Source organism: Pelmatolapia mariae, linkage group LG7, assembly GCF_036321145.2.
Source record: "Pelmatolapia mariae isolate MD_Pm_ZW linkage group LG7, Pm_UMD_F_2, whole genome shotgun sequence".
Taxonomy (NCBI): domain Eukaryota; kingdom Metazoa; phylum Chordata; class Actinopteri; order Cichliformes; family Cichlidae; genus Pelmatolapia; species Pelmatolapia mariae.
In genome coordinates, this window is record NC_086233.1 from 52,598,216 (window position 1) to 52,613,838 (window position 15,623).

The 15,623-nt window shown below is 41.1% G+C and overlaps 1 protein-coding gene across 19 annotated transcripts; it reads left to right on the forward strand.

The window, feature by feature from the left end:
- Window positions 1–3,742: 3,742 nt before the first annotated feature.
- tpm1 (tropomyosin 1 (alpha)) lies at window positions 3,743–14,953 on the forward strand. Of its 19 annotated transcripts, none has more exons than XM_063479667.1 (10): window positions 3,745–4,019; window positions 4,400–4,525; window positions 4,703–4,828; window positions 8,223–8,356; window positions 8,613–8,730; window positions 9,039–9,109; window positions 9,867–9,942; window positions 10,139–10,201; window positions 10,312–10,381; window positions 11,001–12,187. In XM_063479667.1, exons 1-10 carry the CDS (start codon window positions 3,906–3,908, stop codon window positions 11,081–11,083), a joined length of 981 nt encoding a protein of 326 aa, XP_063335737.1. In that variant the 5' UTR covers window positions 3,745–3,905; the 3' UTR covers window positions 11,084–12,187. The 19 variants fall into 19 exon arrangements, 16 of the variants coding, with proteins under 16 accessions (XP_063335730.1, XP_063335723.1, XP_063335737.1 ...); XR_010094393.1 differs by lacking the exons at window positions 4,400–4,525; window positions 11,001–12,187 and adding exons at window positions 13,512–13,653; window positions 14,088–14,953 and having other exon boundaries at window positions 3,746–4,019; XR_010094392.1 differs by lacking the exons at window positions 4,703–4,828; window positions 11,001–12,187 and adding exons at window positions 13,512–13,653; window positions 14,088–14,953 and having other exon boundaries at window positions 3,748–4,019.
- Window positions 14,954–15,623: the final 670 nt, after the last annotated feature.

Sequence of the window (15,623 nt, forward strand, 5' to 3'; positions counted from 1 at the left end):
AAACAATAGGTTTGCTGGGATTAAAACAGAATAAGGAACACGCCAGTGTGATTTACACCCTTAATGACAGATTTATCTCCACACAAAACGGTGTGAATCAAAGTGTCACAGCCTTATTGCAACTATCCATCAAGTTAAATACTGTAGCTGTCTCTGTGCCATGGTTGGATGTCCACATGGTTAGATGTCCACCTGTGCTCAATAATAAACCAGTTCAAGTCTTACGACTACCAGTATATGTCAGTGGAACATTACTGTGGATAAACCCATCATCAGTAGGGCATGGGCTGGGCTTGGGTTACATCTTAAGTTGCACCCTCCCAGAACCCCATCTCAGTCTTTGCTATGCTAAATGCCCCTGCATGGAGCTATCTAATCACGGGGGTACCATCCCAAAGGGCCAAGAAGTTTTCTCTCTATATATATCTGGATGATGTCTGCAGAAACCTTAAGATGGTATTTGACGAGGGGTCTGCAATCACTGTACTTCACTCAGCAGCCATGCACTCAACATGGAGGGAGAACCGCCCTTGAAACGTTCACTGCTGTATATCGGTGCAATCAGTAATACCGTGCATCATTAGAAAATAATCACTTACAAGTTGGCTTGTGGTTTCAAAGCATATGGCAAAACCTCAGGAAAGTTTTTAAGTGTTTTCCTGGAAGAACTTCCAGTCTTTGCATCCGATAACCTTTGTAAATGCAAACAACACAATAAACAGAACAGAAGCAAAATGATCCTTTCTCTAATGTAGTAACATTTAAGCCACGACTAGACCCTAAATATCTCTCCCAAGTGTCCTCTTATGCAAACATGGGTTCAGGCACAGCGGCCAAGTAAAGCTCGGCTACTCCCAGAGTGTCAGCTGAGGAGAACCGGACATTCCACATAAAGAGTGGGCTGTCACTGTAGGACTAACAGATTAACTATTACAGTGTTACAATATTATAATGGGCATCAAAGCGCTCCAAATGGCTGCTTTGTGTCATTTAAATTCGGGAGGATCACAAACGGTCCGTAATTGAAAGACTTTCTTTCTACCAGCTTTTGACCTTTTTGCGTCTATATTTATGTGTTTAACATGCTCTAATTCGATTATGTATGGCATCCTTTTTAAACCCTTATTTATAAACATGTGAGCTACAAAAGTTTTTTCTGATTTGAATTTGAAAATGGCGATAGCCCCACCTGTCTCACTCAGCTGTCCCCTCCTGCAGACCAAATCATGATACGGGGAGAATTCCAAGATGACAGAGTATCCCAGATCTGTCCAGAAAATAGGCAACAGTTGTTTGATTGCAAGTCTGTGTTTTCAACCCACAGTAGGACAGAATTCTTCCTTGACTGTGTTCCCCTCAGTTGTTTCCACCTCTAAGGATAATTGTTAAGAATATTCGTGGCCTTTAAATGAGTGTTTACTGTTTTCAACACAATAAACTCTTTACTGATGCGGCAAAGCTTTGTGGGAGAAGACTGCATAATAAGAGTGAAGTTATTTATAATGTTCCAACAAGTAAGTCCCAAGAAAGCATTTATCTTTAAATCCCAGCTTCAATGCTGCATATTGTACGACGTAGGCTTAGACTTATTTAAGGTTGGCAGCTTTAATGGGCTTCGGAGACTGAGTTTTTTTCTTTTCTTTCAAAGAGCTCAAAATTACATGTCTAGATCTTTTCTTTTTCTTTCTTTTTTTTCATCCTGCAGCCTTGAAAAAAAAACACTTTTTCCATGTGGTGGCTTTCTTAAATGCCTTAAGCCTCAAATATTGAAAGAGTTTGTTATTGCCTTCTCATTTGTAAAAATGAAAGAAAACTTAAGTGTTACCTTCAGCTCGGCTCTTGTGTGAGAGTACCTTTAATTTTCCAGTGGAATGCAACTTGGAGCTCGGCAGGTTTTCACTAATATCTGGATTTCATTCAAAATAAACATATTAGGCCCTGGGACATTCTTAATGTGCCAACGATTTACAGTAAAACATGATAAAAGGAGCTTATTTTCATTCCAGGGGTGCTACAGGAACTCTAGCATGCCATTTAACTGGAAATCCTGTTCAAGATAATGAATATGGAATTCCAAATCAAGAACAACCAGCAGTGCACTATAAATTATACATTACTGAAAACATAAATGGCAAACTGTGCATAGGTATTGTAACCAGAAACATTTACAATACTGTGCACGATATGGCAACAAACAAACAAAAAAAGGACTGAACACTCAAAGCATTAAATAAATGAAGTGGCTTAATTTACTAAGTCAGTCATGCAAGACTCAGGAAAGACCTCTGCAGCAACCTCCCAGACTCCCTTATTTATAGAGAAAAGCTTTCCAGAGCTTTGATTTTAGTGTGAGAGAAGAGCAGTTAGACACAAACTCTGTAAACAGTGTCTTTCACTGCCATTAATAATTAGAAAACAAAGGCTGTCCCCAGATTAGCAAAATGCATTTTCTTTTAGGGCTCATGACAGTCAAATGTAAAAAAAAAACAAACAAAAAAACAAAAAAAACAATCACTAATGGCTCAATTGGAAAGAGACAAATAAATCAATAGGATAAGAAGTCTCATCTTTCTCTGGCACTGTAAAAATCATAATTTGCTTCTTATTACGTAATTATTTCCTTTATTCAGTCTGCCAAGCATAGCAACAATATTCTATAAAACAGGCCAAAGCCTGAGCAAGACAGGGATTATTTTAAGAGACATATCTAATGCCTTTAGACCTTCCACTCTTGGCACAGTGTCTTGGATCCATATTACAGACTAAGGCAGGTGCATGGAAGAGAAGGCGATCCTAAAAATATCCTTGAGAAGACTAAAAGACACTTGGAGTGTCCTCAGTCACCGTAGTAGTGTGCTTTGACTTTTCACTAAGTTACTGCAGAGGGATCATTACTTGATATAATTTCGGTTAGGCATATTGTTATAATTGCATTGAATAATAATTGCTTAAATTTAGTAAGGCTAGTAATAAATATGCAATATGATGTGAAATTTTCTTCTTCATTAGTTTTTAAAACAGTAAACATTTCACAAATCACAAGCCAATCAGTGACTTAGCTGCCAGGATGCTGTGATGCCAGACAAATGACACATCAACGGTTTACAGGAGGGATATCCGATACATTATCAGGTAAACACTTCCCTCTGTTGAGCCCTCTAGACTGTGAACAATGCCTCTAGGGCTTGCTTGGCTAACCAAAAGCATCTCTTATCACAGAGAGCCACTACAGCATATTCCAAGCGAACTTACACTCACTCAGCCAAACACACTCAGGCAGAGATAAAGAGCTACCATAGACTACACGGTGACAAAAGCTTGTTCTGCAGCTGGCTCTGGTCCCTCTCCCAGCTTTTCCAGAGCAAGAAGAGACGCAGGAAAACAGGAAGGCACTGCCACTGTGAAATAAGACCAGAAAGCATAATATCCTTGTAAATTAAACATATGCCAACTTTCAGAAACTTTGGGAAAGTGAGCAAACTCAGAGGCCACTCAATTCAGAGACAGGGGCTGCATGTTGCTTTTAAATGGGTGAACAGTCTTTTTCTGCATCTTCTCTGACATTAAATGGCAGGAACCCTTTCCGTGGGAGCATACCTACTCGTCACACCCCATATAAAGGCGTCTCAAATGTATGGGAGCAACGAATAGCCAAGCAGATCCTTAAAAAAACGCCGGAGCACCCACACACGCCTCCTCCCAAAAAGTATTGGATGTCCAAAGGAATCCAGTCACTCCCCCACCACCACCACCTTGAAAGTACATATTTGACAGTGCAAAGTCAGGCAGAGCCTGCACTCCAGCTTAGCGTTCAGTTAGGCACAGACGCCCCAGCCCCTCTCCAGCTCTATCCTTGGTTTTCCGTTGGACGTTTTGTCGGTGCCGCCGAACAACACTAAGCAGCCATGGATGCCATTAAGAAGAAGATGCAGATGCTCAAGCTCGACAAGGAGAATGCCTTGGACAGAGCTGAGCAGGCCGAGTCAGACAAGAAAGCAGCAGAGGACAGAAGCAAACAGGTCGGCTGTTTTTTTTCCTTCTTCCTTTTGTGGGAAAACCCGAAAGATGCAGTAAAAATGCAGGAATACCAGTTTAAATGGACCGCCTCCTTAAAACGGATTAATTATTTTCATGGATAATCCCAGTTAAGGATTAAAATTAAGAATAATCCATCCTTTAAACATTTTTTTTTTTTTTGCATTTTTAATGTCATTTTTGAAGAATGTTAAAAAATCATCTCTCCACTGTTTTAGCAACTGTTGATGTAACCCATAAACCATATAACCCAGAAATCATTTTTGAATAAGTCAATTTAAGAGAAATGTCGCTTGATCGTTGAAAACTGCATGTTTCTGTTATATTATGTTTAACTGTATAATTTGTTCATATGCATGTGAAGTTAGAGGACGATATAAGAGAGATGGAAAAGAAATTGCGTGTAACTGAGGACGAAAGAGATAAAGTGCTTGAGGAGTTCCAAACAGCTGAAGAAAAGCTGCTGACTGCTGAGGAGGTCGCCACTAAGGTATCTGATCCTGAATTGCATGGGCTTCCCTAACTTTTCTCCCGTCTCTTTCTTTCCCGTGTGCTGTCCCCTCTCTCTCTCTCTTCTCTGTGTGTATGCGCTTTTGCGCCTGTGCGCGCTCACGCAACTCCGACCCTCCGCTGATCACCCCTGAAACTGTCCTGCACTGAAACTCAGCTTGAGGACGATTTGGTAGCTCTGCAGAAGAAACTGAAGGGAACTGAGGATGAGTTGGACAAGTACTCCGAGGCTCTTAAAGATGCCCAGGAAAAACTTGAGCTGGCTGAGAAGAAAGCCACCGATGTAAGTAAGGAAGGGATTTACAGTGGCACCATTCCTACACGCTACCCCACATCTTCATTCTGCCACCTCTGAGGGAAGCGACAGTTCACCACCACTGCTCCAATCTGTGGATGGGTTTTTCCCCAAAGCTGATTCACTACAAACTTTTATTTGTTTGTTTGCTTGTTTTTAATCAACCATTTAGACCCGTAGTTGGAACTGTCGCTTCTTGAATTGTCACACGCACAATCACAGTCCAAACGAAGTCGGTTTAATTGTTCAAATATAGCACTTTCAAAACATCTATTTCTAAACTCAGTTCATCCTCCCCTGGAGCCTTGTCGGTATTTCTGTACAAATTTGTAACAATCTCTCATGTTTGTGGACCGTGATCTCCGCCTTTTAGGTCTTTTCAGAGCGATAAGTCAAGCAGACTGAACGCACAGCCTTCCCAAAAAGCTCAAGCGCCTAGATAAATATAGCCCACTGCTTTATATGGTCAAGATAGAGCTCACATCTGCGTGCTGCGCTCTTTGCTGACCAAAGGAAAAAACGGATCCCTATCAAAAAGTCTTGGGCAGCACACAAATTACAAAGAAAAAAAGAAAGGAAAAGAAAGTTGCAGCATTTTTTTTCCGATTGAATAAACAGTTCTTTAAAAAAGAAGAAGATGAAAATGTTTTGTTGCCCCAATGTTTTATCCCCTTGGTAATAAATGCGTGACAAAAATAAATAAATAAATAAAATAAATTATGTAAAGAATTCAGATTTTGTCATCTTAATGGCCTCATAAAGATTTTACGACAGGGGTCCCTCGAATGACAAGAGGTGACGGCCAACATCAAGTTCGGCAGATAGAGACGTTTGCTTATAAAACTCAATCAGACGAATCCGGTTGCAGAGGGGAAACAAGCTGTAATAATCTTTTAATTGGATCTCAAAGCAGGGGGTGGGTGGGTGGTTAGGCCAAAGTGGGTCAAAAGTCAATTGAGTCTTCTCAGCTCGTATTTGATTGGACATTTCATTCCCTATAGAAAGCATATTGTGCCCCCCCCCCCCCCCCCCCCCCCCCAAAAAAAAAAAAAAAAGAAAAAGATATTTACCAGATAGTTTGTGGGTTGTTCGAGTAACTTTAACTACTACTTGTGTTTTATGGACTTGTTTTTCCCTTACATATTTTAGGATTGGTTGTTCCGTGATATTTGCAAAGTTTCAAAGGCAGCCTGTAATTACTGTAGCCAGTGAAGACTTATTGAATGTCCTGCACTCTCCAAAACATTTAACTGCCACGTATGTACTGCTCGCGGCTGACCCGCAGAGGGGGCTGTAACACAGTGTACGCTACGAGTACGCTCCGTTGTGTGTGGGTCTGGGTGTGTTCACGTCATTAAACGGCATTGGTATTTTGTATCTTTTACATTTTATTACATTTTATTATTTTACAGTGGCAGTGCAGCATGTTATCGCGGTCTAAAGTTTTGCACAACCCCGCAGGATACCGGTTATTTTTTCATGCTTCTTTTGAAATCACCGTACTTCCTGGTAAATACATTCACTGCACAGTGCGTCTCCAGAAGGCTTGCGCACTCTTTCGCCTCTCTTCACGCAGCCCTCTGCACAACCAAGGACGTCACCTCGTTCCTGGTGAAATTCTCGGAAACTGTGCTGCAGCGCAAAAGTGTAGTCCTGCTTTTTATATTATATATCTAAATATATACAACGGTACATAAACAATGGCAGGAGTGACATCGCTGGATGCAGTGAAACGAAAGATCAAATCCCTACAAGAGCAGGCAGACGGTGCTGAAGACAGAGCCGAGAGATTACAGAAGGAGTTGCTTGCGCACAGGAAAGCCAGGGAACAAGTAAGCATGTTTACCGCGCCTAGAGCCTACCTGCGAGCGCACAATTGCCTCCTTTTTGTCTCTCTCTCTCTGTATCATTTCCTGTGCACTTGTGTAGAGTTCATGTAGGGTCATAGTTTGAATTGATACACAATGAGATAGCGGGATTGCTCTTGACCCATCCCAGTTCTGGAAGCTGAGCTTTTACTTGGCTCTCCGTGTGCCACCGCAAGTCTCAGATTGAGCTTTGATACCCTGCTGCTCCTGGATAAGCGCCTCTAATTGGCAACGTTAGGCCGCTGATGCCCTGTTGGCTCAGCAGCAACTGTGGCACTTTGTGTCATTGTATTGTCTCATCTCCTTAAACGAGTTCACTTGCATGTCCTTTCCCAGGTTTACTGGGAATACAGTATATATATACAGTATGTATATATATATATATATATATATATATATATATATATATATTGCGATCCTTTAATTCATTGCTCCAGCCCAACCAGGACCAGGCCACACATTTGAATAAAGTATTTTCAGCAACCAGGAAACTACTACTGTGGCAACATTTGAAGGTGCCAGTGTGCTCTGTCAGCTTATGCTCTTTGACTTGCCCTTATAAGGACAATATAGTTTCACAGCAACGAGCAACAGAACATAGCGGCAGCTATCTATACGGGAAATAAATCTTAGTGCACAGGCTCGCACCAGTCAGAGTTAATCTCAGGCTTAGTGTAACAGCTTGTAATTAATGTTGACAAACTATAATGTATTAGAAATAGTAGTGACCACTAATGGTTCATAGGTCTTTAGAAACTTCCTCATCATGCTTTAAAAACATCCAGTGCACTCTGGCCCAGCGCTGCACACTTTAACCTAAGGCTGCAGGGGAAAGCTTCTGAAAAGACTTTTGCCTCGTGTGCAGGCTTCTGCCGAATGTATCCGCTTTTCAGTGACACCAGTGCAGGTCTTGATCCCTGCTGAGCAGTGTCAGAAAGCAGAAGTAGCTACACGTTTGAATAATCGTAAAAAGACCCACCTTTTTTTTTCAATGTGTACTCATGTATATCAGCTTTTCTGCAAAGATACCACCTCATTTAACACTGACTCCATAGCTTACACTGATGACCAGATAAATTACACTTAAATGTTCCAACCCCGAGGGAGCCTACTTTGTAGCTGTACAATGCAAGCAGTCATTTTCAGAATTCATTAATTGTGCCAGGCCCTTTTGACTTGAGCCTTGTTAATGTCCTCTCAGGGGAGCTCAGTAATGAGGCGCGGCATTCAGCCTTATGTTAGTTTGGGGAAATTATCATTATACATAGTCAATGAGGAGTAGGCCTGGTGGGAGGGCTTTTCCCAACAGGTGGCTCACAGATAACATTCAGAACAACCACGATTACACTCTCTCAGTGGGCATAAAAACAATGGTGGCGACACCTACTCAAATAAACAAAGACATTCACCGGTTGCTTTCTTTGGACCGACTTTCTTGTTGTGCTATATGTGACTGATTTGTTGAGCATCCCCGCAAAAACAATCTCCCGACATGCCGTTTCTTCTTTCCTTAGGCTGAGGGAGAGGTCGCTTCCCTTAACAGACGTATCCAGCTGGTTGAGGAGGAGTTGGATCGTGCTCAGGAGCGTCTGGCCACTGCTCTGACCAAGCTGGAGGAGGCTGAGAAGGCTGCTGATGAGAGTGAGAGGTGAGTTTTGCAAGGCAGCTCAGGCTCAGACAGTGAGGTAAACAGGCCATGTGACCATGTTTCCACTCCTTTGTAGAAGTGCTTCTGCCCTTTTTTAATATCGGAAAACATTTAAGCATTCACCTTAGGAGCACATTAAAGATTTACTTGCCAGCACTACTATTTAACCACATATGGGTCCTCAGGGAGAACTGCAGGAAGTCTGTCAGGTCTCACCACTTAATTCTTAACATTCTTTGACTGTTCCCGCACACAGAGGCATGAAGGTCATTGAGAACAGGGCCATGAAGGACGAGGAGAAGATGGAGCTGCAGGAGATCCAGCTGAAAGAGGCCAAACACATCGCTGAGGAGGCTGACCGCAAATATGAGGAGGCGAGTTTTTTAAGCATTTAGCTTTGAAATGGATAGCTCTGCAACAGACATTAATTCAGTTATAACAACTCTGATCTCTTCATTCTGTTGAACTTGTTTTAACCTAGTTATAACACTTGAATTTTCACTGGAAAGTTTGTAATATGTCCTGTAGCTTTTAAACCTTGTTTATAATTCACCAGAATTGGAGTTGTAAGGATAATCGTAAGCAGGTGAAACACTCTGGGCTGGATGTAACCCAGTGCTAACTGTCTCACGGTCATTTCGTGGTTGTTGTTTCTAAAAACTTTGTTGTGCTACACCAAAAGGTTGCCCGTAAACTGGTCATCATTGAGGGTGATCTGGAGCGTACAGAGGAGCGCGCTGAGCTGTCAGAAGGGTAAGTCCTTTTGCCTTTTTTTTTTCCACACACAAAATCTTTGCTTAAACTTGCACGTATGCTGGAATTGAAATACTCAGGAAGCTTCGAGCGCTAACACTTAAAAGTCTAGTAGTTGTTTCCATTTGAACAGTGTGCCCTGTGTTCTTACTGTATGTGCTGATTATTTGCATGCCCCTCGTGGTTTGAATGGTTTTGGCTTGCACATGCGCGCCACACCCACTAACAGGCGTGCTCGAAGAGTGGAGGATGAGCTAAGGGTTTTGGAGCAAAGCATGAAATCACTAGACTCCACAGTCGTACAGGTACTGCAAACAGAAAGCATAACACACTTGTATCTCTGAGTGGCTCTTCTCACTGCTTTGCTTGCTGTGCTTGCTCCTCTCCTTTATTGTGCTCTTTATTTCCAAGTGTAATTAGACTGTTTCATGCCTAACATGGCAGGGGCTGTGCAAGAATAACACCACAGAAAAGCATGATATTTCAATCCAAACAGATAAAAACACTGCTACTGTGTGTGAATTCAAGATTGACGTTCCTTTTCTCACATTCCTGCTCTGTTAAGGCACTTTTGAGGTACTTGGCGTTCCCTCCTTGTTAAAACCCTGTAGTTTTTATTTATTATTTTGTTTCCTCTCCCCCTCTTTCCTTCTTTTTCCCTCCACCTTTTTATTTGTGTCTACCTCCGGATCTGTCCATCGTCGTCTCCGTCCTTTTTCCTACTCGTCCTTGGCAACTTTACCCCTTAAAACACCAGCAAATGCTCTGAACTTGAGGAAGAGTTGAAAACTGTGACCAACAACCTGAAGTCACTGGAGGCACAGGCTGAGAAGGTAAGTGCCACCCTTCCGGGCGACTGCATGCTGTCAAACCCTTGCAGCTCCCCTGCAGACTTGATGGATGGGGCGCAGAAGAGCCTCTTCACTTCTGTTTTTTTTTTAAAACTCATTTCTATAAATGCAGTGAAAATATTTAACTCTACGCACACGTTTACGGTTCCTTATTGCTGTTGTTGTTTTTGACCCACAGTACTCACAGAAGGAGGACAAGTATGAGGAGGAGATCAAGGTCCTCACTGACAAGCTGAAGGAGGTACAGTTTCACAATGCCCCATCTGGTGTTTTAGGCTCACACCAGGATAATTTACACAAGTTTCCACATCAAGTGTTGGACTGACTTCTGAATCTGTCTCTGTAATGCAGGCTGAGACTCGTGCTGAGTTCGCTGAGAGATCAGTAGCCAAGCTTGAGAAGACCATTGATGACCTGGAAGGTATGCTTTTTGGGGTTTTTTGTTTGCTTGCTTTTCTGCCTCCAAACCCAGAATGCTACTATGATTATTTTTGCAATGTTTATTGTATCATTGGAAGTGTTTTGGGTAAGTGTTTCAAAAAATCTCCTAGGTCCCTTTTTCACATTTCTTTTTGAACTCTATCCTGCTTCATCTTCTCTTTTTTTCAGACAGCATCTTATTTCTATTTTGGTACTTCTTATCCTTTCACTATTACATTTAGTTGGTTGCTTTTTTCAGTTCCAGGTAGGAAAGGGTGGTTTTAAAGTTAAGCAGCGATATCAGGCTTAGGTGTTGATTTAGTCTTATAAGCACCACATTGCAGTGAAATACAGCCCATTTCTCAATGGTGCTGAAGAATCTAACCTTAGATCTGCTGCACATCCACTCTGTCTTTCTGGTGTAACTTTGTTTCCTTTTTCCCCCCTCGTTTTTCTGTCCTCTCTCCATGTTTTTTTCCCTTCCCTGTCCTGCAAATGGTCTGGATGCTTCACCTTCCACCTCCTTGTGTCATGTTCCTCCTCCACCTTTTGCTTTCAATCACCGCCCTACCTCCCACCCCACCCCCAACATGCACCTTTCACTCCTGGCCCACCAATAGATGAGTTGTATGCCCAGAAACTGAAGTACAAGGCCATCAGCGAGGAGCTGGACCACGCCCTCAACGACATGACTTCCATGTAATTTTTCTACTTGCCGTACCTGCTTGTTTCCACCATCATGCCCCCTCTCTCGCCTCTGGCCTGCACCTGTGTTACCTACACATCAAATGCCTCACCTCTTTTGTCTCCCTCATTTATTATTTTACATGTTCACTAGAACTAAACATCTCATCTATACTAAAATTCCTTTTTTATATATAGTCTATAAATTTCAAGTCTTAAAACAGAAATTTGTTGCCTCTGTACTTGAGCTGCTCCTGTAATAGATAATCCTGTCTTTAATTGTGTCCTTATGATGATACTGTATGCCTTTTGTGTCAGTATCTTTGACGTTTGAGAGTACAGAAAAAACGAATGAAGTCATGTCATGCATGAACAGAACGCAGCATGTTAATATTTAGATTCTTTTATGAGTTTATGTTCAAATGCCCATTGTAATATCTTTGGACATTTTCACTTCTTAAGCAATGCATGCAAGCTGTTGATTGACAAAAACTGCAATAATGATTTTTTTTTCCCTGAAACTGGTTTACATGCTGATCCTCATGGTTATATGTAGTGTCCCCATTTCTACTAATATGGTCTACTTCCGTTGAGAAGAAAGGCCCACACATGTGTTTGTGATACCCTCCTTTGCTATGTCAATATACCAGGTGAGGAGAAGCGGCCATAGCTTAGCACCAGTGTGGCTGAGCCCACAGTTTTTCCTAAGTAAAATTCCCAGTGTGTAAAGATGAGAGCCACAACTGTCTGTCAGTTGAGCGCTGCACCTCATGATGTAGCAGGAAGGTGTTGATGTAATCACAGGAAGGACTTGCCCCAACCCTTTAGTGTGTGTGTGTGTTTGCAAGTGTTTTTCATGCACAGGATGCATTTACACTGTGCATTGTGGTTTTTGTGGTGCCCTGCCGTGACTCCCGTGTCTCTGGTGTATTTTGGTTGGCATTTTACATTTCCGTAGGTCCCCCTCCTGCTCCCCCCAGGTTCACTCTACTTCTTCTCTTCCACACAGATAAATTGTTTACACCTCATCAAAGACGCCTCCTGCCGGCTGAGCAGCATCTGTCTGCTCTCTCCAGCCTTTTCTCCATTTTTTTTCCCCTTCCCTCTCTGTCTTTGCTTCCCTTTCCTCCTCATGTCTTCATGTCAACATTACTTGCATCCCATCACTTGTACAGAATCCTAGAATCTTTCTGCATTGTGTAAAAAAAATAAACGTCCTTCCTTCTATGTAAAGCTGTATCTCTTTTCTCTGTCCTTTTTATTTTTCATTCATATTTATTTTTCACTGGCTCTAATAAAACCAGGAAGCCTTGATTTTAAGTTATGTTATTGAATCATTTTCTTTTTTTTTCTTTTCTTGCATCTCAACAAACCACTAGGTCTTCACTCTTCCTTCGTGTAGTTTTATGGATTTCAGTCGATGTTCATTTTCTTCTTCCTCCAAAGTTTTTCTTTTCTTTTCTGTGAAGCTGATATAATAGGAATATCACAGCAATACTGAAAGCTCCAGAAACCTCCAGCATCTGTAGATACTTGACTGAAAGCTGAGTCTAGTTGACTGATGCATGCAAGCACTTTTGAACATGTAGTATTGTGACGGGAGTAATTGGCAGGAAGGATGTACGAGCTGGTGGTAATTGGTGTTGGGCTGTTATCAGCAAGACTGTGGCAACGTAGAGTAATGGTTGGCGTGCAGAACAGTATGTAAGAGTTGTGGAACCTCATCTGACGATGAAATATTGGATGAAACTGACTTACATCAGTGATTATGACAAACAGGCTTTGTATGATATATGGTATCTTGTCATATATTTAAATAAATACACCATGACACATTCTGAGTCTTTTTATTAAAGTCATTGCCATAAATTGTGAGAGATAAAGATTAGCAGGGGTGAGCAGTTTTCTGCTGAAAGCAATCTGGAACTTCATAATTAAAACCTGAACAGCCAAAAATGTTGAGCTACATCTTTAAACTGTTTTTTTTTTTTACATGAAACCAAATTTGGCCTAAAGACTGGCTGAGGTTTAGCAGCCACATTAATGATACTTACAGGAAACTGAGTGAATAATCAAAACAGAGATAGTGATTGAATTCATGATTTATTTTTCTGTTTCTTCATTTTTCAACTTAAATGATTCCATTTTAGGATTTAGATCTTTGGTTCTTTTTTTGTCACAATGCTCTATCTTCTGTTTCTTATTCTATGCACAGCCCTGGCTCGCCTCTTGCAGACAAAAAGAAAAAGCAGGAACCATCAAAATACTTCATTTTGTAATATCATTTATTATTATGGCTATTTAGACCTTTTACAAAGATTAAACCAATCTCTCAGCGCTCCTTTCTAGAGAAGGTAGATGTCAAAGGGTATTCCACTTTCTCTCTTCCTGTTTTCCTCTGATTTCCTATTCTCTCTGTTTTTTCAACTTGCTTTCTGACTGCAAAGATCGCCTCTACCATCAACTTGAGAAAAACCGCCTTCTCTCTAATGAACTTCGTGTGGCCTTGAATGAGGACTAACTTGTTCATGAATTTGATCCGTTCACTGCGGTTTTGCTTTCGGTGTGTGTATGACAATCGGACCCAGCGTAAGATCCAAAGCTCTTCCGTTTGCATTGCCCGAGTACGATGCCTGTGCTGCTCGATGTGTCTGTGTCGCTGTTGGTGGAAGTGTATTTGAAACCGTAAAAATCAGGGATTATCTTTAATTACATATCATTTTCTAACCTTTAGTTTGGCATTAATAAACTGTTATAACCAACACTACAATAATCTACCTGTATACTGTTACTGTGTGTTCTGTATCAGTTGCAGTGTATTTGTAATCTGCATGACCGCTTGCTATTCTGTGTGTTTCTCTTGTTTGCTGTCAGTGCTGTGCAGGTCGGGTTAAAAAGCACTCAGATTTACCAACTGACCTGAACAATGTAGCCAGCTTGATTATTAATACAAGCTAACCAGCTGACTCACTTGTGTGCGCTTGTGTGACATTAAAATGTTTTCATTTTGATTGTTCTAACAGAGAAAGTATCACAAGCTAAAGAAGAGAACCTCGAAATGCACCAGATGCTGGACCAGACTCTAATGGAACTGAATAATTTGTGAAAGCACGGTCTGACTCCTCCCCTTGCCCCTCACACACACATACACTGTGGTTTTGGCTTTATGTTTTTGCACCTTGCTTACCGTAAACCCCTTCTTCTCGTACCTTGCCAATGGTGGAGAACAAACAGCCAGATGCTATTCTTATTGCATCGTCCTGCCTTCAGCAGAACTCAAAGGGGAAGTAACGCTTAACCATTCCCTCTCATGAAGCCTAAACTGAGAAACACGGTTGTTTTCGCAAGCCAGTTTTTATCTTTGCCTTTTGCAATCCTTGATTTTTTTTTGACAAGTCATCTGGTGAAATGACCATTGACCAAGTACCATTGGTTACAAGATTGTTTTCTACAACTGCATTTAAGCTGATCTGGTACGTAGCATTCTGCCTTGATCATGCACATACCAAAGGACAAAGTGGAGAAATTTTGCACTTAGTAAAACCTCAGCATTACGCATACAACAAACTATGTTAAAGAAGAGTCATTACACCCCAGTGAATATACACATGAAAGTCATCACAAGTGTATGTATACCCTGACAGTCACTGTCAGTATGTATACTGGTGCTACTGTAATGTTAAAGAAATGGCACAAGATTTCAGCCCTTTTTGTTGTTGTTGTTGTTTAAAACCAAGGTTCAAAATTGTTTCATTTTGTCTGTATAGTATGATTTTTGGTGTACCGGTAGTGCTTTGTTCTAGCATTGTTTTAATGTAGATGTCTCAAGTGTCATCATATCTAAAATGTAAAAAATATAAATATAAATAAAAGCATGTTTTGAAAGTTTTGTAACTTTGTTTGTGGTACATACATAGACTTTTTGTTTTGTTCATCAGAGGTGACCTGTAGTTGAATGAAGCTTGATTGCAGTGCAAAAGAAAAGAGAACGCTTATTTAATAGATTTTATTTTATCTTATTCCTTGGGCCTCAGTTTGACTGCCATCTGTTCAAAAGCATTGTAATGTGTTTCTTTGGTTCACTCCAGCTCACCCAAAACAGCCACAATATTTGTTCAGTTCAGTCATTTACCCTCTGAAATTTCTCTAAATAATTGATCTAATAAACTATAATAATTTTACAATAAAACACCAGATATACACTCACTGTACTAGTACTGGGTTGGATACTCTTTTGCCTTAATTCTTCATGGCATAGACTCAACAAGATGCTGGAAACAGAATTTGTTGTCGGTTAAGAGATTTTGGTCCATGATCCCATGATAGCATCACACAGTTGCTGCAGATTTATTGGCTGCACATCCATTACGAGAATCTGCTATCCCAAGGGTGCTCTATTGGACTGAGATCTGGTGACTGTGAATGCCATTTGAGTACATTATCATGTTCAAGAAACCAGTTTGAGATGATTTGAATATTGTGACATGGAGCTTTGTCCCCCTGGAATCAGTCATCAGAGGATGGGTACACTGTGGTCATAAATGGAGGGACATGGTGAG